Below are 27,117 nucleotides of genomic sequence, written 5' to 3'. Positions count from 1 at the left end.
TTATGGTGGCCTCTGCCCCAGTGTCCACTAGAGCGCGCACTTTTTGAATATTGCCCCTGTTCCAAAATATTTCCAATTCCACATGGGGGCGCATATCATTTATGGTCCAATTGTGGATCCTCATTACCGGGGCTCGACCTTCATCCTATAAATCGAATTCGGATAGGTCAGGGTACAGTTTAGAGGAGTGGCGTTGTTTGTTTTTGCCCTTCCCCTTTCCTTTGCCCTTGATTTTCCGGGCTGCAACCTCCACCATGGCATGTGAGTCATCCTCATCCTCCGACTCCTCCTTAGGCGGAGCACTTGGTTCCCGCCTATCCCCACAGTGGCAGTTGTGAGAGAACTGTCCGAGACATCGGACCTGTTTAGTCAACAACCCTTTGGTTTTACACATTTCATGCAGTTTAGAAGTTGGCACACCATCGATAGAACTCGCATCTATCGATGGTGCATGAGTTTAGCCCACAAATCCCTGCGTGACGGTCCCTGGAACCCCTCCCGGCGCGGCACATTATCTTTACGCGGCTCCGGTCGGAATGCACTGGGACGCCACTGGTTTTTGTCGTCAAACGCACGCTGTGCCTCCCAATTTCCCAAACCCACCAATTCCTTCATTTTCAGCAACAGAGACTTCACTGGATCCGCCATGCTCCCCAGCATCAAAGTTAAAATTAACCCTTTGTACGCAGCAGGCGCAGAGCGCAGCAAACCATCTCTCATCGCTTTAGTCATTGTGGTCTCCAGGTAATGCACAGAACCTTTCCCTTGAGTGACCACATCTCTCATCGCCAGCTCCCGCAGGTGATCCATGCCCTCCCGCAACGTATGCCACATCTCCTTAGCAGGAGGCGTGTCTGCCGTGTTGGGATAAGCATTTTTCACCGCCGCAGCATACAAATCGAGAAGCGTCCCTCCTCGCTGTTCAAACTTAACATCTCGCACCATGCTGTTTACCAGCGGATCAGTTGACAAACGCAAAAACTTGGTGAAATCATTCACATCGATGGTTACCCCTCCGGCACCATTTTCAACCATGCGAACCAACCATTGCATCAACGATTCTCGAGATGTCTGTCTGAACCTGTCTGACAGATGTTGAACCTCGTCAGCTGTGTAATCCTCTGTGATTACTTCAACAGTAGCATCAGGGAGCGGTCTCATCTGCGGATGACCGTGTCTGTCCATTACTGGATCACCATTTCCATCTATTATTACCCGCCGATCCTCAGGGATCCACGGTTGAACCTCTTTCCTACGGGCTATGGGTCTCGCTACAGCCCCTTGCACAGACGGACCTTCACCGTCATCATCATCGTCATCCTCTGTCCAAGGATAACCAAAATCATCATCATTCCAGATATCTCCATCCCAGCTGGCGGGATCAAAACCCCCACCATTAGCTGCACCAGTTACCAAGGCACGAATCTTCCGTCTATCAGGTCGTTTTTCCGATTTTCCAATTTCTTCAGAACTGCGACCCGATACACGGAGTCCTCTGCTACCTCCTGCAGCCGCTGATGCTGCCCATGCAACAGCTGCAGTTGAGTTTTTGCCAAAACCTCATTCTGTTTAATTTCAGCACAGTCTACTTGTAACTGTCTGATCTTCTGTTCCTGTAAGCGATTTTCCTCCGTTTTTCTCCGCCACGCAGCGGCTAATAACCACACACGCCGCTGCAGGGCGTCGACCGGTTTCTTTTCATTCACAGGACACTTTTGTAGCGCGGCGGCTACTTCTGCACCACTTGCAGTTTTAACAATCGGGGTCCATGCTTCCATGCGTCCCCCTCCTTTCCGAAGTTCAGTCGCTACCGAGCGGAATTCAGGATCTTCCTCCCACCCCGGCACTGTCCATATTTCAGGAACTGATACCGCGGCGGTTGGTTTCTCCTTTCCTTCCTCCTCTGCAGCGCTCTTTTTCCTCCAGAACATTGTGCGTATCTGAAATCACAATCCTGTTCGTGACGCCAATTTGTTTTGTGGAATATTTATACAGGATCGCTTTCAGTAGGCGCACAATCAAAACACAAACATTTCTTGGCTAGAATAAATGCGTCTTTTATTCCCCACCAATCAGTGACAAGCAATACAATACACAGCAGTGATAAATCAATCGCTTCCCTCACCCGTGACGCTGATCTGGAGAGCCCACAGATCGGGCATGGGAAATGCTGTACTGGTCCACGCGAGTGTACGGCTCCGATGGAAGACTCTAGCTATCCTTTCCCTTACTCCATCTTTATAGGGACGAGCGGCCGCCCCGCCTGCGCATCACTGGAAACTGGCCAGGTCTCCAAATGCTCAGGAGCAGGACGGCTAATCACCCGTACAAAGAGGATTCCTTTGCCGAAGGTCTCCTGTGCGAACGTGCAAATCTGCACGCACGCATTATTTCCCTTACAGGCACATAGGAGGAGCTTGGAGCTTAAACCCAACACATGTGTTGGGGCTCCATGTTGGGGCTCCATCTAGTGTTTGAATGTGGAACTAACCTTACACCTGACTCAAGGTGGAGTGGAAAGAACAGGTTTAGTAGTGATGGGAGAGGTCTTCTTCTTCTCTTCATTTTTGGCAAACCACTAATTATTATTTCATTTCCACGCGTTATATGTATACACTATGTGTGTGTGTGTGTGTGTGTGTGTGTGTGTGTGTGTGTGTGTGTGTGTGTGTGTGTGTGTGTGTGTGTGTGTGTGTGTGTATTTTTTTTTTCCTATGGCCACTCCAGGGCTCCATAAAGGCGTAACTCTTCATTCCAGTATTAACTTATATCAAAGTTGTCCACGGTACACCCAATCCTTCCTTTGTTGAACTGGTATCATGAACGCAGCGTCAGCAGTGAACGCCATAGTAAGAGTTAACCACACTGTTAAAAAGTTAGCGGAGGTCCAGAGGTGTGTTAACTTTAACGTCAAGATAACACCTGGTTAAGGTTAACCCAGTTTTGAACAACAAGATAACAGTGCTGTTTAAGTTAAGAGTCGGTTAAATGTATTTTTGTATGTAACGGCTGGTTAAACAATAACCAAGTTTTGAACAACCGGGCCCTGGTACAGAGCAGAGCTAGAACAGAGTCGGGTCGTGAGAGGGGTCTATGACTTGTCCTGTTCATGTTTTAAAAGTAGATGGAAGAGGCTTGCGCCAGAAGAACATTTATTTTTTAACAGCCAGCTCACGCAGTCCGAGTTCACATGCTGTGTCTCTCATTCTTCTGTTGCATCATTCAAACTCTGCTTCGCTAAAACAGCAGCAACGCCTAGTGGTCAACACTGAATATAACATGATTGAGCGGGTACTGGTGGGAAGACTGTGGTGTAATCTAAAGTATTACATATGTTTTACCGCTGGGGGGCAGACCATGTGCTGATGTTGCCTTGATACGCATGAGCAGACACACTACTGCAGAGTAAAGGCCCCTTCATACTCCCTTTTTGAACCCATAGGGACAAGAAGAAAATTTGGCAGTGACGTCAGCCAGCTGCCGAAAAAAAAAGTTTTTTTCAGCAGGACTGTTCATACTCCGATAAGAAGCTGCCGAACTCGCAGGCCACGCCCCCTCACAGCAGCCACACGTCTGTGATACAGCGTTTAAACTTTTCAACTGCAGTTTATTTCTGGCCTCCAGTGCTTTCAGAAATACATTTCTCTGAACTTTTTCAGTAATAAAAGAGAGTTTTTGTCCGAGCGTGATGTTGGTCTGGTTTTAACTGCAGGAGCTGATAGCGGTTCGTGATGCATTCAGGTGCATCATGTAAAAGCCTGCACGCCGACATTTTAACGAGCTGCGGGGCTCACGCAGTAGAGATGTTCCAAGCTAAATTTGATTAAAATATGAGTAATAGTCATGAGTGAACTAGAACACACATGCGCAGCACACGGCAGTGTAGCTCCTACATAGTTCGGCCAGGGCGGTTAGCACAGCCGAAACAAATTTCTTCGGCCAGAAGGAGCTGGCTGAAGGAAATTACGTCATTTTGTTCGGCAGGACCCCACACTGCCGAACTTTCGTCTTGTTCTTATGGAGTATGAAGAGGCCTTTAAGGCCCCTTCATATTCCCTTTTGAACCCATAAGAACAAGAAGAAAATTCGGCAGTGACGTCAGCCAGCAGCAGAAAAAAAAAGCTTTTTCGGCAGGACTTTTCATACTCCGATAAGAAGCTGTCGAACTCTCAGGCCACGCCCCCTCACAGCAGGCCACGCCCCCTCACAGCAGCCACAAGTCTGTGATGCGGCGTTTAAACTTTTCTTTTTTTTTTTTCTTTTTTTTTCTTTTTTTTTTTTTTTGCCCTTGTCCTGTTCGGGAGCTTGGGCCAACAATATGATGTGATTGAGAGCCTTCAGAGTCAGAACAGATTTTGGTCTTGCAACAGGGAGAGACCTGGAGTCTCCTCCTGTTGCCTTCTCCGTCAGAAGATGGCATGGCTGCCGTACACGACCGGGGGGGAACGCTCAAAGAGAGAGAGAAGAGAAAAGAGAGAAAAAGGTTGAGGGAGGAGGGAGGAGGGGGGAGGGGGGAGGGGGATAACATACAATATCCTTGTTGTGCTACATATATTATTTGCAGTTATCACACTGATCCAAATACTTTCCAACTGTTTTTGGATTAAACCAGCCTGAGCTGCTCTATCTAGACAGTAAAAGGATTTCTTAGATTAACCAGCCTGAGCAGCTCTATCTAGACAGTAAAATGATTTCTTAGATTAACCAGCCTGAGCAGCTCTATCTAGACAGTAACGTGAAGCAGGAACATGAATTAACAAAGAGGTGACAACAAAAGAGGAACATGATTTTTAAAGTTTGAGCAAATGATGACAGAGAACAAGCAACTTCAGAAGCACCTTTCGTGAGGAGTGGAAGTGTGTGTGTGTGTGTGTGTGTGTGTGTGTGTGTGTGTGTGTGTGTGTGTGTGTGTGTGTGTGTGTGTGTGTGTGTGTGGTTTGTCCACTGGGTGGGACCGGAACTGCTGTGGTGGGACCCGTGGCGAGACCCCGGGGTCCGAGGCCATCGGGCCCGGGGAGACCCCAGCGAACCACCCCAGAGAGCCACGTCCCCGCCCAAAAAGCACCCGACGGGGAATGCAGAGAGGAATCCCCCCCAGGCAAGAGGGGCCCACAAGAGAAGGATAAAGGGCACAGGGCCCCAGGCCCCGACCCAAGCCGCCAAGCCGAGAAAAGGCCGGAGCAGGGCCCCCGGGCCGAGCGGGTCGAGAGCCCCCCCAACCCCGGCGGCGAGTCCCGCCGCACCCCCGGGAACAGGCCCACCCACCGCCCCCCCCCAACCCGGCAAGGCAGAGACGGCCCCAGCCGCCGCGCCCCGGACCAGCCCCGCCCCCAGACCCAGGAAAGCGAAGGCCGGCGCAGGCCCCGGTCGGAGGACAGTCAACTCTACACCCCCAGGAGCCTCATATCCCACCCGCCCCATGATCCTCCCCCCCGGTTTTAATTGAAATACCCAACCCCTGACCCACCCCCCACAGACACCCACCCCTGACGCAGACGCAGACGCAGACGGGCACACACACACACACACACACACACACACACACACACACACACACACTCGGGACGGTGGGGGAGTGATGACTCTCGCCCCCCCAGGCCGCCGGCCGGGCCCCCACCCGGCCACCGCGGTGTCCCAACCTCCACTAATCCAACAGCAAATGGAGAAGGAGCACCGCGCCCCAGCCCCCCCACGAGCGCCATGCCCGAGGGAGCGCGCCCCCCGCATCCCAGCCGCACTCACCCCGGGCCGGGGCGGGACCCCAGCGGGAGGTGCTGGGGGGAGCCACGTCTCCCGCCCTTCTCCTGCCCTATATGTGTGTTGGATGTATGTAAGGGTGTGTCTTTGTGTTTTGAAGAGGTGGATGCAATGTGTGTGTCTATGGTGCGGTTTAAAATTGGGGGGTAGCGGGGCCCGGGCGTTCTACCGCTGACAAGCGGCAGAACCCCGAAAGCGGCTTACCCCCTCAAGACCCTGCGTGACTAAGTGTGGTTAAAATTGTGGGTGGTGCAAAGTCGGGGGAGGACCCAGACCGCAGTTAAGTAGCCCGGACCCCCCACCTAGGCACCGCCCCACTGTTCCCTATTGTGGAGTAATATAAGGTGAGGTAAGGCAGGGAGGGTTCTGAAGGAGGGGGTCCCCCCGTCGCTAGGACCTTGGCCCAGCTGGACCCCCCGCGCTGCCCCACCCCACCCCCGAGCGGCCGGCCTAGGACCCGGGGAGCCACACCCCCCCCAACAAGGCGCCGTAAGGGGACCCGGGCAGGGAGCCCCTACCCCACCCAACGGCCAGACAGCAGAGTCTGAGAACCGCAGGGCCCAGTGCGAGCCCAGCCGGAGGCCAGTGGTCAGGGCACCCCCCCTCATTCGCCCACACAGCCCCACCCCCCAACACACACACACACACACACACACACACACACACACACACACACACACACACACACACACGCGCACCCATCAGGCCCTGGAGGTCACTCTCAGTCAACCGTCCATCCAGAACCCGGAGCCCCCCCGTCCCCCGCTCCCCCCAATCCAGGAATGAGGCAGACCCGGAGCGCAGCAGCAGGGGCCAACCCGCCCCACCGGGGGAGGGGGCCAGAGGGAGGACCCACCCCCAGCGCCGCAGCGGGCACCCCCACCAGAAAGGGGGAGGCCCCGCACCCCCAGGGCCCGGACGACCCGCCCCCAACCCCCCCCAGCCGACAGCCAAGCCGGGGCCCGACGCCCAGCCCCCCCACCCCACCCCAGCGGGCCCAACCCCGGCCCAGGGCAGAGCCCCCCCCACACCCCCGCCCAGGACTCCCCAGGCCAGGCCGCAGCCCCCCAGCATAGACGCTAGGACCCCCCCGAGCCCACAGAGCCACCAACCACCAAAGCCACGACGCCCCAACCACCGACGGTCCCCAGAGCCCCGGGGTGGAGCCACCACCCCCCCACAGGGCTACATGGTGTATTTAATTATTGGAGACCATGTGGACTCAAATTGTGTCAAATGATTTTTCCTACAAGCAGACATTCTCTCCAATGTGATGTGGTCTAGAAGTAAGTTTTTAAATAACTTTATATTCAGATTACTTTTGGATTTCCAGTTCATGAGGATCGCCTTTTTTGCGACGCTTAGGGAAACCAGGAGCATGCAGGACTCATTTTCTTCTCTTTTAATTTCTGTGAGATCTCCTAACAAGCAAAGTGAAGGTGAGACCGGAATTGGGTAGCCCAGGCATAACGATAAGTCTTCACAAATCTTTTGCCAGAACGTTTGGACTGGCGTACACAGCCAAAGTGCGTGTAAATAGGTATCGGGGAGATCACCTGTGCAGTTTGAACATATGTTAGTGGGAGTGAGCCCCATCTTGAACATCCTTTGTCCTGTGTAATGAACTCTATGAAGGACCTTGTATTGTATGAGCTGTATATTGGGGTTTTTGCTCATTTTGAATGTATTTGTACAGATTTCTGACCAAAACGTTGGGTCTCTGTTGATGTTGAGATCTTCTTCCCATTTGAAGGTGGGAAGGGATATTGAGATATTTGAACCTGACAGGATTGAGATAATTTTAGAAAGAGGTTTAGGAGCTGAGATCTTCAGGAGATTTGTCACTGTCTGAGGTAAATTCAGGTTAATCTGTTCTAGTTTGAACTTAGTTTGTATTATTGACTTAAGCTGAAGATATTCCAGATAGTTGCTTTGACTGATGCCATATGTTTCTATTAGCTCATTAAATGGAATAAAAGAGTTATTGGAGATAAGTTGGTCTAAGTGTCTTATTCCTTTATTTTGCCATCTTGGGAAGTTTATTGGTTTCTTTCTTTGCAGGATGTCGGGATTGTTCCAGATGGGTGTGAGTTTGCAGGGAATGAGTGAAGATCCATTTATTTTAAGAAATTCCCACCAAGCTGTCAGCGATGTGTTTATGTTGATGCTTTTAAAGCAGCTGTGCTTTTTAATGACAGGACTGAAGAAGGGAAGATCTCTGACTTGGAGATCTTCACAGAATGTTTTTTCAACGTCTAGCCAGCCTTCATCTAAGGGTTTCTGATTGATCCATTTTACAACATAAAGTAGTTTATTGGCCAGATAGTAATTATAAAAATTTGGGAGTTCTAAGCCACCTTGGTCCTTGGTGTTCTGTAGTGTTTTTAAACTTATACGTGATGGTTTATTTTTCCATAAGAATTTTGAGACATGAGAATCAAGAGTGTTAAACCAGGTTTTTGGTGGTTTTGCTGGGATCATTGAGAAGATGTAGTTAATTTTAGGCAAGACCATCATTTTGATTGTTGCTACTCTCCCCATAAGTGAAATTGGGAGTGTCCTCCATCGAATGAGGTCCTCCTCTATTGCTTTAATAAGGGGGGTGTAGTTTAAGTGTACCAAGTCTGAGAGTTTGCCTGAGACGTTAATGCCGAGATATTTGATGTTCCCTGGTTTTAGTGGGGTGTTCGGTGTGTGCTGAAATGTAGAGTTGATAGGCAAGACGACTGATTTGTTCCAATTTATAGAATATTCTGAGATTGAGGAGAATCTATCTATTAACCCTATTGTTTCTGGAAGAGAGGTCTGTGCGTTTTGCAGGAAAATTAGCACATCATCTGCATAGAGACATATTTTATGTGTTACATTTGCTGTTCGTATTCCTTTTATGTTATTGTTCTGTCTGATGGCTGCTGCTAGTGGTTCGATAAAGATTGCAAAGAGAGATGGTGAGAGTGGACACCCCTGTCGGGTGCCTCTCTCAAGATTGAACCTTGAGGACATTTGGTCATTGGTTTTAACACAGGCACTGGGTGAGGTATACAGTATTTTTATCCAGGAGAGGTAATTTTCTCTAAATCCAAATTTCCGTAGTGTAGCAAGTAGAAATTTCCAATTTACCCTATCAAAGGCTTTTTCTGCATCTAAGGAGGTGATAATGGCTTTTTGTTTATTGTGGTGGCAGAGGTCTATAAGATTAATTAATCTACGTGTATTGTTAGTGGAGTGTCGTCCTTTAATAAACCCAGTTTGATCAGGGTGTATGATGTGGGGTGTGATTTTTTCCAGTCTGCTTGCTAATGTTTTACTAATTATTTTAAGATCTACATTGATTAGTGATATCGGCCGATAGCTAGATGGTAGTGTGGGATCTTTATCCGGTTTTAGAAGAAGACTGATATTTGCACAGTTCATATGTTGGGGGAGAGTTGAAGATTCTTTAATTTCCTCAATTATTCTGAAAAAAATAGGTGAGAGTAAAGACCATAATTCTTTGTAAAATTCAGTGGGGTATCCATCAGGTCCTGGAGCTTTACCATCAGGCATGTGCTGGAGAGCTTCCTGCAGTTCTTCAATTGAGATGGAAGCTTCTAGACCTTGGATCTGTTCTTCTTTTAATTTTGGTAGGTCAACTGTGCTCAGAAAGCTCTCTATTTCAGATTGTGAAGGGTCAATTTGTGAAGAGTAAAGTTTTTTGTAGAATTCTCTGAAGGTATTGTTTATTTCTTGTGGGTTAAAGGTGATTTTACCATTTTGAGTTTGGATTGAGGGGATCGTACATTTTTCTTTATTTCGTTTTAACTGATTGGCTAAAAGTTTGCTGGATTTATTACCATGTTCAAAGTTCTCCCAGCGTAGTCTCTGCAGTTGAAATTGTGTTTTATGTTCAATTATTTTGTTTAACTCTATTTTCAATTTTCTTAGTTCCAGTAATAGGCTGTCGTCTTTGCAGGCAGCATGAGCTGTCTCCATGGTTTTGATTTTATCTTCCAGTTCTTTTTCCTTTATTTTTTCCCTTTTGGTCTTGTATGAGGAATAAGAAATGATTTTACCTCTCATGACAACTTTAGCCGTCTCCCAGAGGACGCAGGGAGAGACACCAGGCAGGTCATTTGTTTCTAAAAAATTTGACCATTGTTTTTTAAAGAATGTGCGGAAGTCTGGATCCTTAAGCAGTGACGTGTTAAATCTCCACTGTCTAATAGGAGGGGTGATTGTTCTATTAGTAACTGTCATAGTGACAGGTGCATGGTCACTGATAGTAATGGGGTGAATCTGTGTGTCCAGGATGTCTTTAATCACTGATTTACTCACCAGAAAGTAATCTAAGCGCGAATAGGATTGGTGCACTGCTGAGTAGAAGGTGTACTCTTTAAGGGTGGGATGAGAGGTGCGCCAGGCATCGCAAAGACCATAGTCACTCATGTACTGCTGGACTATGTCTGTAGATTCCCAGTGTCGGGTGTTTGCTGCTTTACTAACTCTGTCTACTTGTGGATTGAGGGCGATGTTGAGGTCTCCTCCCACTATCAGTGTTTTATCAGAGTGTGTTGAGAGGGTGGTGAAGAAATTATGATAGAAGGAGGGGTCATTCAATTCAATTCAATTCAATTTTATTTGTAAAGCGCTAAATCACATCAACAAACATCTCAAAGCGCTCTTACAATGATAGAGTACAACAGGACCCAACTAAACCCTTCCAAAGCAAGCAGGTGTAACAAGCAACAGTGGCCAGGAAAAACTCCCTCGCATGGAGAGAAGTTCAAGAACTCCCTCTTCAGGAAGAAACCGTGGGGCGGACCCTAGACTCTGGAAGGACGGCCATCCGCCTTGACCGGTTGGGGGGAGAAGTACATGGGATAGGACAGGGAGAGAGAGGAAAAGAAGAGGGAGAGAGAGAGTGGCAGACAGGCCAGATAAGTACAAATACTAAGAAAAGTCTATGATGAGCGTTGGTCTGATGATGAGCCAATCTCAGTCTGGAGTTTAAGGGCCGTGCCGTTGCGGTGGGGTCCCGGTGCTGTGGGGGGGGTCGGGTAGTAGGACCGTCGTAACTCCACTCTGTGAGTCTTGGGTCTGATCCCCTGGATCCTGCTCTCCTCCTGTCAGGGATAAAAAAAGACGGCGGCAGTGTCTGGTGTCTACAGTAATGTTGTTACACAGAGAGAAAGAAAGAAAGACAAGAAACAGAACCTCCAAATGTAGAGTTCCTCCCTTTAACGGGAGAGAAAAAATCCCCTCAGCAGTCTAGGCCTATAGCAGCTCAACTTAGTGCTCCTATTTTATTCCTATTTTATTCCTAAGGATAAGCTTTATCAAATAGGAATGTTTTTAGTCTACTCTTAAATAAACTAATGGTGTCGGCCTTTCGGACCGAGGCTGGTAGTTGATTCCAGAGTAAAGGAGCCATATGGCTGAAACTCCTGCCTCCTGTTTTACTTTTATGGACTTTAGGGATTACCAACAGTCCTGCATCCTCAGAGCGAAGGGCTCGTGGAGGGTGATAAACTTCTAGAAGTTTCTCGATATAGGACGGAGCCTTCTGATGAAGAGTTTTATATGTGATCAGAAGGATCTTGAATTCTATTCTAAATTTAATTGGAAGCCAGTGTAAGGATGCTAAGACTGGGGAGATGTGCTCTCTTCTTCCAGTTCTGGTTAGTAAACGTGCAGCAGCGTTCTGCACTAGCTGTAAGGTCCTAACAGAGGAGTTTGGACATCCTGACATTAGGGAGTTACAATAATCTAATCTTGAAGTCACAAAGGCATGAATAATTTTTTCTGCATCTTTGAAGGACAAGAAGTTTCTAATTTTTGCAATATTCCTTAGATGGAAGAAGGCTGTCCTGGAGACATGTTTAACATGGGAAATAAAGGACAGATCCTGATCAAAAATAACACCCAGGTTCCTAATATCACTGTTAGAGGTTAAGGTAATATTATCTAACCTAATCAGACTGTCTGAAAAGTTATCCCTGAGCTTTTTAGGACCTAGGATTAGAACCTCAGTCTTGGATGTGTTGAGCATTAAGAAGTTGATAGACATCCAGGACTTAACGTCCCTGAGGCAGGACTCTAGTTTAACAAGTTGGTCGGCCTGATTGGCTTTAATTGATAAATATAGCTGAGTATCATCTGCATAACAATGAAAGTTAATGCTGTGTTTCCTAATAATATTTCCGAGTGGTAACATATAGAGATTAAACAATATCGGTCCGAGGACGGAGCCTTGTGGTACTCCACACAGGACCCGTTCATGCATTGAAGATTTGTTATTTACATGAACAAATTGAAAGCGGTCAGATAAATATGATTTAAACCAGTTTAAGGCTAAGTTTTTAATGCCGACGGCATCTTCTAATCTCCTTAAAAGTATATTATGATCGACAGTATCAAATGCGGCACTAAGGTCCAGAAGAACTAAAACCGATAGAAGACCTCTATCTGAGGCCGTTAGAAGGTCATTAGTAACTTTTAGCAGTGCAGTCTCTGTACTGTGGTTCATTCTGAAGCCGGACTGAAGGTCCTCTAACAGATTATTCTCCTGCAGATAATCCTGGAGTTGTTTAGCCACTACTTGCTCCAGAACCTTTGACAGGAAAGGAAGGTTGGAGATGGGCCTGTAGTTTGAGAGAAGGCTTGTGTCTAAGTTTGGCTTCTTAATGAGAGGTTTAATAACTGCTAGTTTAAAGGATTGGGGCACATAGCCTATTGATAGAGACTGGTTAATAATTGCGAGTATAGAATTATTAATTAGTGGCAGTGCCTCTTTCAGAATTCTAGTAGGAATTGGGTCCAACAGGCTAGTAGTTGGTTTAGCAGAAGAAATAAGGGAATTTAGTTCGACTAGTTGTATTTGCTGAAAGCATTCCAGATGACTGTTAGGTTTAACCAGTTCCTCTGTTATGGGGCTAACGGACGGTAGGGTTTGATGGATGTTATCCCTAAGCGTTGTAATTTTATTTTGAAAGAACTTCATGAAGTCCTCACTACATATATTGTTAGGAATGGTGAGCTCGACGCTATTTTGGTTCTTGGTCAGTTTGGCTACAGTACTGAAAAGAAACCGAGGGTTGTTTTTGTTTTCCTCTATTAAGGATGAGTAGTAATTAGTTCTACTTCTACTCAGAGCTTTCTTATAAGTTTTGAAGCTATCCTTCCAGGCTATATAATCTAGGTCTGTTTTTGTTGAACGCCAAGTTCTTTCTAATCTACGGGAGCGTTGTTTAAGCTCGCGGGTTGATGAGTTAAACCATGGGGATGACTTTTCCTGTTTTTTCATTTTCATTTTTTGAGGAGCTATGTCGTCTAGCGTTGTTTTTAGCATATCTGTCAGACTGTTTGTTAGGTATTCAATGTCTGAGCTAGCAACAGTATACGGGTCAGGAAGATTCACTACTGATTCTATAGCAGAGGGAATTCTTTCCTTGAATTTAGTTACTATGTTATCAGAGAGAGACCTGGTTAACACGGCTTTAGCCGGAGGTTTATAACTATTTAGAACAAAGTCAAAGGTTATTAAGAAGTGATCTGACAGGAAATCATTGTGAGGAGAGATGGTCAGATGCTCTATATTCAAACCATAAGTTAGAATAAGGTCTAAGGTGTGTAGATGTCATCAACATTTGGGCCATAGATGTTTGCGATACACATCTCCATGTTCTGCAGAGAGATGTGAATAATTATAAATCTTCCCTCTGGATCTGTGATTGTGTCTTTACAAGAGAATTGTATTTTATTTTTGATTAATATAGCTACGCCTCTGTGCTTGGAGTTAAAACAAGCTGAGTATGTGTGAGGGAATTGTGGTGATATCAATTTGTGATGTCCTGTTGTAGGTGTGTGTGTCTCTTGTAACAAGACAATGTCTGCCTGTAGTTTGTTTAAGTATTCAAAAACTTTTTGTCTTTTTATTTGCGTGCCCATTCCTCGTACATTCCAGGTGACAAACTTGAGCGTGTTCCTAGCTACACTCATCTTCTAGGTGGGTTCTCTAATGCTGTATGTGTGGGTGTGTGTGTGTATGTGTCCGCGTGCGTGTACGGGTGTGTTTGTATGTGTGTGTCCGCATGTGTGTGTGTGTGTGTGTGTGTGTGTGTGCATGCGTGAGTGTGTGCGTGTATATGTGTCCGCATGTGTGCGCGACTCTGTGCATGCGTTTGTGGGCATGCGTGCATCTTTGAATGTGTCTGTCCACATGTGTGTGTGTGTGTGTGTGTGTGTGTGTGTGTGTGTGTGTGTGTGTGTGTGTGTGTGTGTGTGTGTGTGTGTGTGTGTGTGTGTGTGTGTGTGTGTGTGTGTGTGAGTGTGTGTGTGTGAGTGTGTGTGGATGCATATATCTGTGCGTGTGTACTTAGGATCCCTAAGTCTGACTGGCTATTCAAACGTAGGAGTGTGTGTCTGCCAATATATGAGTGTGTGATATCGTGACAGTTGGATTGTGATGTTGATGTTTTAATGTAGTGAAAACAGTGGAAATGTATTGTTATCAAAACAAGGGAGGGGGTGTGGAAATAGAAAAGAAAAGTGAGAAACCAAAAACAGAAAAAGAACCAATTCAAACCCATAGGTGACATTTAGCGGTGACGTAACGAGTGCTTTTTATTTTTATTTTTTTAATAATATCCCAGTGCTTTTTTTTTTTTTTTTTTTTTTTAATATCCCAGTGCTGACAGTGCAAGTCCATAATAATTATTACTACAGCAATATAGCAAACATCGTGTATATTAATGATGTAATATTAATTCGCTTCGCTTTAATATACGTTGTTCATGATGTTCACTGATGTTACTGTTAAACACTTACCTGGACCTGAGTAAACCTGTGAAGTGTGTGTGTTAGAGTGGTTATACTCAGCTTGTGAGGACCATCAGTACAGCCAGGGAGTGACGGCGGGGTCTCGGAACAGCTGGCCGTTGACATAGAGCCTGTCCACGGTGATGACGGCTCGGGATCCCTCAGCGAATAACTTCTTTCTTACCGGAAAAAGCAGGCGGCGGCGGTCCAGGATCTCCTTCGGGAACTGGCGTTTAAACTTTTCAACTGCACAGTTTATTTCTCACCTCCAGTGCTTTCAGAAATACATTTCTCTGAACTTTTGCAGTAATAAAAGAGAGTTTTTGTCCGAGCGCCATGTTGGTCCGGTTTTAACTACAGGAGCTGATAGCGGTTCGTGATGCGTTCAGGTGCATCACGTCAGCCTGCACTCCGACATTTTAACGAGCTGCGGCGCTCATACAGTAGAGATGTTACGAGCTAAATATGATTAAAATATGACTGATAGTCATGAGCGAACTGGAACACACATGCGCAGCACACGGCAGAGCAGAACTTTCAGCAGTGCAGCTCCTACATAGTTCGACCAGGGGGGTTAGCACAGCCGAAACAAATTTGCTCGGCCAGAAGGAGCTGGCAGAAGGAAATGACCTCATTTTGTTCGGCAGGACCCCGCACTGCCGAACTTTCTTCTTGTTCTTATGGAGCAGGGATGTCAAACTCAAATACAGAGTGGGCCAAAATTTAAAACTGAACAAAGCCAAGGTTGAACAAATTAACCTTTTAATAGGGACCCAAACAAGTTTTGCATTGAATATTGAACAAGCAAGGTTTATATAACTTTATAGTGACATGCAAAATCGAGTTTCAAATAATAATAATAATAATTAAGAAATATCAATGGCATATCAAATAAAATTTAAATAAAAATTGAATGCCTCTTTTCTATTTGCAGCCTTCTGACTTAAATATCAACATTAACTTTTTCCACGGGCTAATAATAAATTTGAAAATAAAATAACAATAATGAATGAATCAAACATTCAAGCCTTGAAGTAGCAAGAGCAAGTGCATGAATAAAACATTAATTATTGCTCAGTTTGCTACACTGATTTGCTTTAACACTGAATATGGAACAAGCAACGGTTATATAACTTAAAGTGCAAAATCAACTTTCAAAAAACAAACGAAAAAACATCAATGGCATATTAAATAAAATTTAAATAAAAAATTGAATGCCTCTTTTCTATTTGCAGCCTTCTGAGGTAAATATCAACATTAACCTTTTCCACAGGCTAATACATTTGAAAATAAAATAACAATGAATAAATCAACCATTCAGGCCGTTTTACTACTCAGTTTGCGACACACTGATCTAATCTGATGTGCCCAAGCCAGATACCTGGCATCTTTTCTTGGATGCTAGTTCATCAATGTCGGGGTTCAGGCTTTGAGCTGAGGCAACCTTCATTATCGAACGAAGGTGTTCATCAGTCAGACGTATCCTGTGAGACGTTTTCGTCATCTTCATTGAGGAGAAACGTTGCTCACATAGATAAGTGCTGCCGAACATGGAGAGCAATTGAGCAGCTTGGGTGCGGAGCTGAGGCATTGTGTCAGGGATGAATTGTGGAAACTGTGCGGCGCCAACAGCATCATACTTTGACTTCAGCGTGCCATCACACTGGAGTTCAATCAGCTCCATTTTGAGGTTAGTTGGTGCTTTTTCCACATCAACTGCGAAGGGATTACTAAGCAGTACAAATCTACATTTCTGACCATCAAAGTCGCCAAATCGCCGGCTAAACTCAGCGCCGAGTACACTGAGTTTTTCAGCAAACTGTGCGCAAGCGGCGGTAGAGATCTGCGTTTTTATGGTTTGGCAGCAGGGGAAATGGCCAAGGTTTCCTTGCAGCAGCTGATTCTCCCACAGGCAGAGTTTAGTTTTAAAAGCTCTCACTGCCGAGTACATATCTGTGATGACGCGGCCCCGCCCCTGTAGCTGCAGGTTCAGCGCATCAAGATGGCTTGAGATGTCACACAGAAAGGCCAGCTCACACAGAAACTTTTGCTCCGGGAGCTCTGCTGTGTCCTTCCCTTTGCTTTGCAGAAACTGACATATTTCTTCACGCAGCTCGAAAAATCTGTTCAGTACTTTTCTGCGGCTTAACCATCTCACCTCTGTGTGATACGGCACGTCTCTGTGTTCCGAACCAAACTCGTCCAGAAAAGACTTAAACTGGCGGTGATTCAGACCTTTGGCTCTTATAAAGTTAACAACTTGTGATACTGTGGTCATAACATGTTCCATCTTTAGGGCTTTAGCACACAGTGACTCTTGATGTATGATGCAGTGATAAACAGACAGCTCACCTGCACAGTTCTCTTCCCGCATCTTTTCACGAATCCTGCCCACCAGTCCATTCTTTTTACCACTCATCGCTGGCGCACCATCAGTGGTTAATCCCACGAGTTTATCCCACGGCAGGTTTATTTCAGTTACACATTTGCAAACCTCCTCAAAGATTTCCTTCCCTGTGGTTGTACCATGCATGGATTTAAATCCCAAAAGCTCCTCCGTAACACACATATTTGAGTCGACACCGCGGATGAAGATTGAAAGCTGCGGAGTATCAGACGCATCAGTGCTCTCGTCCACAGCAAGGGAAAAAGAAACAAAATTGTTTCCCTTTTCCATCAGCTGGTCATGCAGATTGGTGGCAAGATCACATGTGCGCTCAGCTATTGTGTTCCTGCTCAGGCTTACGTTTGAAAAGGCCTGCTTTTTCTCTGGGCACACTTGGTCACAAACTTTCAGCATGCACTTTTTAACAAACTCTCCATCATTAAAGGGTCGGGTTGATTTGGTGATTTCTTCTTCCACGATATAACTTGCCTTTACAGCAGCCTCATTTTGTGCTGTGGCTTTCTTGAACATATTCTGTTGTGAAACCAAACCTCTTTTCATCTCCTCTACTTTCTGGCTCCTTTGAGTCGTGTCCAGGTCCTTGTACTTGTCCTGGTGTTTCGTTTCATAGTGTCGCCTAATGTTGTACTCCTTAGTTACCGACACGTTGGCTCCACAAACGAGACAAACAGGTCTGTCTTTTCCGTATATAAACAGATATTCTGTCTTCCACCTGTCCAGAAAAGTTCTGTTTTCTCCCTTCCTTTTCGGCATTTTTGGTAAGGGTAACACAGTGACACTGATGGTGTAGTCGGCCGCAGCACGTCGGGGAGAGAGGCACGGAGAGGCGGGGTGAGCCGGCCGGCTTTCAGCCGAAGCGTTGAGCAAGAACACGGTTCTAGCTACTGACACAGAGGAGAAAGCATGGCTGGCGCGCCAAAACAACAGCAGAGCATTATGGGATTTGTAGTATTAGTGGTGAATGCGGTGTTACAGCGGCACCGCCGCTGTTTAATACCGACGGGCCAGCTCTAATGTTAATTTGATATTGCTTAAAGGGCCAAATGAAATTACACAGCAGGCCAAATTTGGCCCGCGGGCCAGAGTTTGACACCCATGTTATGGAGGATGAAGGGGCCTTTAGAATGGCTATGCAGTTGCAGCCGGTTCATTAAAGAGGCTCCATGAAAACCACAAGCAGCACTCGTTTATTATAAAGAACCCAACACAACACAGATGGCCAAGGCGGTGTCGGAGGCATGGAGCAAGAGATCAGCTGGCTGCCGAGCAGCGAAGCAGTAAGCCGGCAGAGTGCTGCAGCAGAACAAACAGGAAGCCAGAGTTACACAGGAGTTGAGCTGATACAGAGTTTTACTCACTGACTTCAGACTGACTGAAGATGTGCAAAGTCCGGAGTTAAATAGCCAAACTCCTAATCAGCCTAACGATCTTCATTTATCCTGTGACAACAGCTGCACAGAATCTCCCATTAGCGCCAGGACCGTGAACACACCACCTGGCCACGCCCACCCAAGGACAGAGCAGAGAGAGACGCAGCAGCAAGGCAACAGCACCCCGAAGTGGAGACTGCTGTGCAGGGCGTGACACAACGTTTCTCACTGCAGTGGAGTAGAGCGAAATAATAGATATTGTAAATAAATGTAAAAGCAAGACATCACTTGACTATCAATAGTGCAGTAGTCAAAATGGTTATCTAAGTATTGTTCATCCTCTTCCATACATCTGCAATCTGTCATTCCAGTCTGGTAAATTCCCAAAAGAAAACACAAAGTGCGAAAGTCATCCCACTTTATAAAACTGGAGACAGACACTGATTCAATAACTAGAAAAAAAAAAAAAAGCATAACTCACAAAATTTTAATCAATAAATTGGAGTATTACGGTATCAGGGATGTGGTTCTACAGTGGATGAAAAGTTATCTAAGCAACAGACAGCACGTTTGTGAAAATGAGGGATTTTCAGTCTTCTAGCTTGGACATTGTTTGTGGTGTCCCCCAGGGGTCTGTGTTGGGACCTAAATAAATGACATATGTAAAATCTCTGAAATTCTTCATTTCATTTCGCTTGCTGACGACACAAACATTTTCTGTATGGGGAGAACTTAGAACTGCTCAGTAATGAAATCACATCAGAATTGAACAAATTTAAAAAGTGGTTTGACATGAATAAGCGAATACTAAATTTGGATAAAACAAAATGTATGGCTTTTGGTAATTATAAGGGAAAAACTGATGTAAAAGTTATGATAGAGGGTGTAAAAGTAGAGAGGGTGAAAGAAATGAAGTTACTGGGGGTGAATTGATGAAAACATCTGCTGGAAACCCCATATTAACCATATTAAAACTAAATTATCCAAAAATGTTTCAGAGTTCAGAAAAGCAAAACACCTCTTAAACAACAAAGCACTACAAATTTTATACTGCTCACTAATACTGCCTTATTTGTATTACTGTGTGGAAGTGTGGGGCAACACCTACAAATCCTCACTCCGACCGTTGCGCACACTTCAGAAAAGAGCCATCAGACTGGTTCACAAGGCAGACTTCCTGCACCACACTAATATACCTTCGTTATTCATTCCGGCCTGCTAAAGCTCCCAGAGGTGGTAGAATTCTAAACTGCTAAATGAATGCACAAACCTAGAAACAAGCAACTACCAGACAACTGTGGTGTGCACCTTGAGGGAGGTTCTCCCAAGCAGAATGAAGTGGGTGTGTCGGTGACGTGCGGGGTTGTGTTGTGATTGGGAGGTGTCAAAAGAGGAAGTGCTGTGACGCACCAGGGGAGATGTTTGACAGGTGAACAGTCATGTGGCTGGAGGCAATAAAGAAAGCCGACTCGACTCCTTCGTCCGTCTCATCTTTCCCAGCCTCCACACAACATACAAAAACCTTTTACTGATAGAGAGGGGGTTATAACTACAAGGGAAATCGGGACTTCAGAACCAAGAATGTTCGGGCAACAATGATGATGGTGAGCACTTCAGTCAGTTGAATAAACTCAGTCAAGAGCTGAAACAATGTCCAAGCATGAAACTGTTTTAAAAAAGGCTCAAACTTAAAAAATTTACCAAGTACAGGGATGAAGAACAGGGAGGAAAGTATGGGCTGTCTCTTGCACTGTAAACAGGATTATACACGGGTGATTGCAGGTATATTTTCTATAGGGTTTCGGAGTGAACAGGCATATTGGGAAGGGGAGCACTGTATGAATGCTAACTTGAAATTTTGAGTTTATATATGTCAGTGTGTGTATCTGTGTGGTAAATATGTATATGTGTGTATGTTGTATATGTGTGTATATATAGAAGTCTTTTATTTTAGGTAATATTCTTACTGGGTTTTTTACATATAATACTAACAATTCTTAATACAGAAAGATAATTATTTAACTATCAAATATTGGAGGGTCCCCCAGCTAGCTCAGTTGGTAGAGCATGAGACTCACAATCTCAAGGTAGTGGGTTTATGTCCCACGCCAGGCACCACCTTCCCGTGGGCTCACCACCTGCAGGAAGGTTCTTAATCGGTGCAATGATATCTGGGTGACGGTGCTCAGACTGACACCCCCGTGACCTGGAAACGGATAAGCAGGAGAAGATGGATGGATGGATAGATATTGGAGAAGGGTAGGACTTGAAAACTTTACTTCGTCCTAGCCCTTTTCTGGCATGTTAATCAGATATATAGGTGTGTGTGGCTATGTATGTTGATAGGTATGTGTGAGTGTGATTCTTGACCACAAAATCTGCTGGAAACCCCACATAAAGCATGTGAGAGCAAAAGCATTGGAGAGATGGGGAAAGCAAGGCATGTTTTGAATGTCAGAGCACTGTATATTCTGTATTGTACACTGGTGTTATTATATTTAAATTACTGTGTGGAAGTATGGGGCAATACCTATAAAACCACCTTACAATCACTCAGCACAAAATCAAATCAAATCAAATACTTAAACATAGATTATATATTTTGTATTAATATATTTTCATAAAATGTAATTACTTATTATCATCAAATGGTGTACATATTTTTGGATATGTGTTAGAGTAATTTTATATATAGTTGCCATATCCGTGCTTTATTATATTCATGTTCAAGTTCAGTTATATTCCTTGTGTTCTTTCTTAAACAGCGCCTCTGAGGCGCTGCTCACTAATCATATTTTCTGAGCAGGTCAACCTGACCAAGGCTGATAAGCAGGATGAGCCGCGCTATCCACACAGCTGCCTTCTCGAGGTCCCATGCGCAGGGGATGGCCTTTGATTGTACTCATAGTCGCTACAACTGTTAAAGCTCACAGAATGTTTGTTTCTATGATATGTATCCTGTAAACCCTCCCCTTTGTTGAATAGAATAAAAACGGCATCCAACGGCGAGAGGAAAAAGACTCTGAAGGGTGAGCATTGTTTTGGGTTAAAAAGAAAAATATGCGACTGAGGGTTGCAGGATAATAAAACCCTGTGAATTCTAGACTCTAACAGGTAAAATAGAAAGACGCTGAGGTAATGAACACCTGAGAATAGTTCATGTTAAACGGGCGACGGAGTCCACGGTTGAGCGTCTACCAAAAAAATCCGCGAGAAAGAAAATAAAAGTGTGCACGTTGAATGAGTGGGTGGCCTGTGAACCACTAGGTTACAGCCATCATTTAAAACAACAGGAAAGTAAGTAGTGGGCTGACGTGGATACACAGGCAAGAATTCTCCACCTGAGAGGGCTGAAGCGAGAATTACCACGTTCAGTTACAGATTAACCACTACCCTGTTGAAGAAGTAACAAAGCGGAACCATAGACTACCCCAGGTAGTAGGGTCCGTCCAAATTTAAAAACAAAATGGGACAAGGGAACACCAAAAAAACCTAAACCGCGTGATAAATTAACTTGTAAAGATTGGAAATATGTAGAACGCTGCAGCGAAGAAAATGTAAAACATTTGGATGATTGGATCGCAAAATACGGCTTCGACGGGAGCCTCAATACACAAAAAAAAAAACAGTTTTACAAGATGCGATTAAAGAAAAAACTAAAAAGGATCCTAAAAAGATGAAAAAAGAAGGTTATGATCACACAACAAAATGGCTAGAAATAGCAAATAAAAGAGAGAAGGAGAGAGAGGGAGAGAGTGAAACTTTCGAACAATACCAGATCAGGATGACCAACATTTTTAGAATCCACAGTGGGTTGCAATCAGACAATAACCAGCAGGGACCTCATCAACAACAGCTGAAAAATGCCCTACATGCAGGATCCCTAGACTCAATTAGATTTTGGGTGGATAAACATTTCATAGAGATGGGAAATGCAACTCTAGAGCAATATATAACACATGCGCTACACGCAGAAAAGGTTACAAAGCAAAAGAAGAGAGCTAAAGAAGCAGGCAGGCAGACAGCTGCAGGAACATTATACCAGGAAGATGACAGAGGGATAGAGGAAGTGTTTTACCAAGGGCCCCCCAGGGGAAGGTTCAGAGGAAGAGGGCATAAGCCATTCAGAGGACAAAGAGACAGGGGCAGAGGACAACCAGGAAGTAGAGAAGATGGATGTTGGACTTGTGGACAGCTAGGTCACATAGCTAGAAACTGCACAAAGAGATCAAATCCAGGTGGAATGAAGGGACAGCAAGCATGACTAGACAGGGTAAATGAGAAGTGTGACAGAGTGATGGAAGAATTTGATGAGGCACTGATAAGATATCAACAGCAAAAGATGCAGCAACAGGGAGAATTCTTGCTGCATCAATACAAAAACATGACCACTTAGATCAAGACTTACTTAGAACTATGCAAAAACAAAGTCCACCAATAGAACAAGATTATTGGGAAAAAACAAGGTGCTAAACTAAAAGATAGCATCTATTTCTGACCAGAAAACAAACCAATCCTACCAAAAAACCTATACAAATGGGCAGCAATATTGAGCCATGTGACATGTCACATGTCACATGGCTCAAACAGGAGGGAGGGTAGGACAAATACACAAAATATATACAACCTATGGCTTTAATTCTTACTCAAAAATTTTTGTAGGACATGTTTAACATGCGCTAAACACAATCCGCAAGGGAACATAAGACCAATGAGAGGGAAATTCCCAGAACCAAAATATCCATTTCAAGTAATACACATGGATTACATAGAATTAAACAAAAGTGAAGGTTATGAATACTGCCTAGCGATAATCGACGCATTCACTAAATGGATAGAGTTAGTTCCGACAAGGACACCAGATTCCTTGACAGTAGCCAAAGCATTATGTAAAGACATAATAATAAACAATTCCAGAGGTAATCAGAAGCGATAATGCTAGACATTTTGTAAATGCAGTGATTAAACATATAGGAACTTTGGTTCACATAGATCTAAAAAATCATTGTTCATATCATCCGCAGAGTGCAGGTCTAGTAGAGCGAATGAATGGAACAATAAAAAATAGATTAAAGAAGTGCATGGAAGAAACAAATAGACCATGGACAAAATGCTTAGATTTGGTAAAAATGTACATTAACATCACCAGTACGAATGAATTAACGCCATATGAACTGTTATTTGGACGACCTTACAGAATGCCAACCTTTAAAAATTATTGGGAGCTAATTTAGCAGACTATATGAGGAAAATAACTGAAAGACCCTCGTGGGTACATCTGTCCTGCTGTAAAAAGATCATTGGTGCAGAGCCACCTGATAAACCGAGTGAGCTAAAGTCTGATAGTAGGGTGGACTCAGACGAGTAGAGTTTGGGTAGACCTGAAGGTCAGCAGAAGCTGTTTCAAGCCACAACGTTTGATTAGAGGACAAGACTCTGCAGCAATGATATTTACCCCCAACCGTCACCATGTTATGGCTGCTGCAACTATAATCGTGCTTCTCTCACTAGCCTGGATCCTCATGATGTACATTCCAGAGACCAAAGTAGTTAGAACTAAATCTAGCAACAAATGGTGGCAAAGTACTGATCCAAATCTATTTCTATTCTTTACAGAACAAGACATTTACTGAATAAGAACTGCCTACATTTGCTGTACTTTTCACTTGTGATGCCATACATGACACATTGTGTTGAAATTTGGGGTAATACATATAAAACAAACCTAGATCCAATAATCAAACTGCAAAAAAGAGCTATTAGGATAATAAATGAAGTTGGATATCGTGATTCCACAAATCAGCTGTTTATAAGATCACATACAATAAAATTTTTGGACATTGTATATTCAAAAACATTAGAAATTATGTTTAGAGTGGTAAATAAGACAATTCCAGGTTGTATTCAAAAATTGTTTAAACTAAGGCAGGGGATTTATAACCTAAGGGGTTTGCTAATGTTTGACACTCACAAAGTAAGAACTAATATCAGGTACAGATGTGAGTCAGTTTTGGGTGTAAAATTATGGAATGGACTTAATGATGAAATAAAGATGTGTAATTCTATGTATGTTTTCAAGAAGACTTTAAAGTCTAAAATTATCAAAGGTTACAATGAAATTTGATTGAATTTGATTTTTCAGTAGTAATGGAGTATTAGTGATGTTTTATTGTGAATTATTCAGTTAATCCTATGATGGTACAGGATAGGCACAAATAAGCCTTGAGGCTTCAGCCTATTCCTTTTTCGGTTGTTGTCTGTTTATTTTGTAAAAACATGATTTTGTTTTTATTTTTTATTTTTAACCGAAATAAAGCATTCATTCATTCAAGAATAAGTATCAAACTAATGTATGGTACCGCTTCGCTGAATTCACAGCGAGAGGGACTAATCGGACTGATTGCTACATATGTACCAAAATGCCTGTGTCAACAGCCAACCCCACGGTCGTAGTTGCACCCCATGCACCCTCATTCCAGTAGACGTTCTTCCCCTGGATGTGACTCTAATCTCTGAGAGAATGTTGCAGACTGATGTTTACAGGACGGAGACGTGGTGATCCTGATGAGTATAAACTAGCAGATCAAGTTGCAGCAGGCTTCGAGAATATACCAGTCATTTCCATGATTTTTCCTATCACTCCTAATAAAAATGTTGACAGAATAAACTATATTCATTACAATGTTCAGCGTTTGGGAAATTGGACAGAAATGGGTTTTTCAGCAGTTCATGGGCAGCTTTCAGCAACATCGACAATGGCTTTTCAGACACGTATAGCGGTGGATATGTTGCTGGCGGAGAAGGGGGGGGTGTGCTCAATGTTTGGGGACAAATGTTGTACCTTTATTCCAAACAACACAGCAGCAGATGGAACGCTCACACGGGCCTTGGAGGGTCTTCGTACTTTGAATAAAAGGATGAACGATCACTCTGGCATCGACACTTCTATGTGGGATGGATGGGCTGATATGTTTGGGAGATACAAAGCTCTAGTAATGTCTGTTTTGATCTCCCTTGCTGTCTTCACTGCCATCCTCACCCTGTGTGGCTGCTGCTGTATCCCATGTATACGCGCCCTCCTCACCCGCCTAATCAACACTGCTATTTCTCCCATGACACAGGACCTGGCGCAGGCTTATCCGTTGTTGGGGGATGCTGAACATGACTCTGAAATTAGCGAGGGTGATGACTTTCCATCCTTGCCCGACCTTTTCCCAGACCGTGGAGATTATGAGTAAACAGTAAAACATTACAAACCCGAGTGTAAATATTTGTGTTCTTGCGAAAATGATCTTGCAGCTGAAAATCAATATTGAAGTGGCTGGTTACAAGTGATGTGAGAATGTAGGCACAGATATGACAAACAGGGGGGATATGTTAGAGTAATTTTATATATAGTTGCCATATCCGTGCTTAATTATATTCATGTTCAAGTTCAGTTATATTCCTTGTGTTCTTTCTTAAACAGCGCCTCTGAGGCGCTGCTCACTAATCATATTTTCTGAGCAGGTCAACCTGACCAAGGCTGATAAGCAGGATGAGCCGCGCTATCCACACAGCTGCCTTCTCGAGGTCCCATGCGCAGGGGATGGCCTTTGATTGTACTCATAGTCGCTACAACTGTTAAAGCTCACAGAATGTTTGTTTCTATGATATGTATCCTGTAAACCCTCCCCTTTGTTGAATGGAATAAAACGCAGGAGAAATGGCCTGGGAGCAGAGTGGATAGGAGGTGTACTTGGGCACACTCCTAGCCATTTCTCCTCGAGTAATCAAAAGCTCATTCTTGTTGTCTTCTTCTTTCTTGCAGATTTAATAAATGTCCGTAGCCTAAACCTGACAATATGTATGTGTGTGTGTGTGTGTGTGTGTGTGTGTGGGGGGGGGGGGGGGGGGGGGGGGGGGGTATAGGGATATTGGTTATGTATGTAATTGCACAAAGTGTTTGAAATGTGACATGCCTAAAATATATAAGTGAATGATTCCGGTAGAGTAACTTTAAATACATTTAACTTCCTCCCCATTTTCCAGATCCTTTCCGCGTACCGAAGCCAGCAGATGCAGGCGGGTGTGGCCAGTCAGCAATGTGCTCTGCAGAGCGGCTTCTTCGACAAGACCTTCAAGCCAATTTTTGAGCGTGAGGCACTGAGTGACCCGCTGAAACTGGCCCGACAGAACCATCTCCAGCAGGCCAAGAAGAACCTGGCCTTCCTGTCATGCAAACGGGGTCAAGAAGGCGTGAGATGACACACACATGCTCACAAATAGCCTCTCACACATCGTTAGAACTACATGTGTGAATCCCCAGCAGCCAGTTTTCAGTGGACTTAAGCTTGAAGAAAGGCCTTCACATGAGTAGAAATGCTCTTGTGATTTATTATGTCTCCTGCGGTTTCATACATTCTATGACCTCTCTTTGCCTTCAGCTGTGGTTCAGGTAGTTACTACGGGACACTCTCAGGACCCATCCAAGCCCTGAGTCCGCAGTCCGTCTCCCGGAAAGCCGAGCCCTCTCCTCAGCACAACATTGTCACCTCACCCCCGAAGAAAGGCAGTGGTTACAGGTTTATGGCAAGCACGAGTGTTTCACAATCACTCAGCAAGAATGTCTTAGAAACAAGATTACAAAGTCTTCACAGGTAAATATTATATTGCTCCTTTAACTAACTCCTTCCGTCCGGCAGTTATCCCAATGTGACGCTGTCTAAAGTCGAGCTGTACACCTCAGATCCCTACGACAGAGCCGAAGAGGCACTGAAGGTAAAAACCAACAAAGATGATCCCTAA

The 27,117-nt window shown here is 44.6% G+C and overlaps 1 protein-coding gene across 1 annotated transcript; it reads left to right on the top strand.

Annotated features, from left to right (window-relative positions):
* Nucleotides 1-1,167: 1,167 nt before the first annotated feature.
* On the top strand, nt 1,168-27,117 carry cfap96 (cilia and flagella associated protein 96; the record flags this gene model as incomplete). Its single annotated transcript, XM_080466154.1, is given in 6 exon segments — nt 1,168-1,417; nt 25,799-25,902; nt 26,362-26,547; nt 26,549-26,568; nt 26,757-26,894; nt 27,015-27,117. Coding segments are annotated over 6 exon segments (801 nt in total).

Source organism: Lipophrys pholis (genome assembly GCF_963383615.2).
Source record: "Lipophrys pholis genome assembly, chromosome: 6".
NCBI lineage: Eukaryota > Metazoa > Chordata > Actinopteri > Blenniiformes > Blenniidae > Lipophrys > Lipophrys pholis.
Note: the sequence above shows the minus strand (reverse complement) of the source record. Positions and strands in the feature narration are given on the sequence as shown.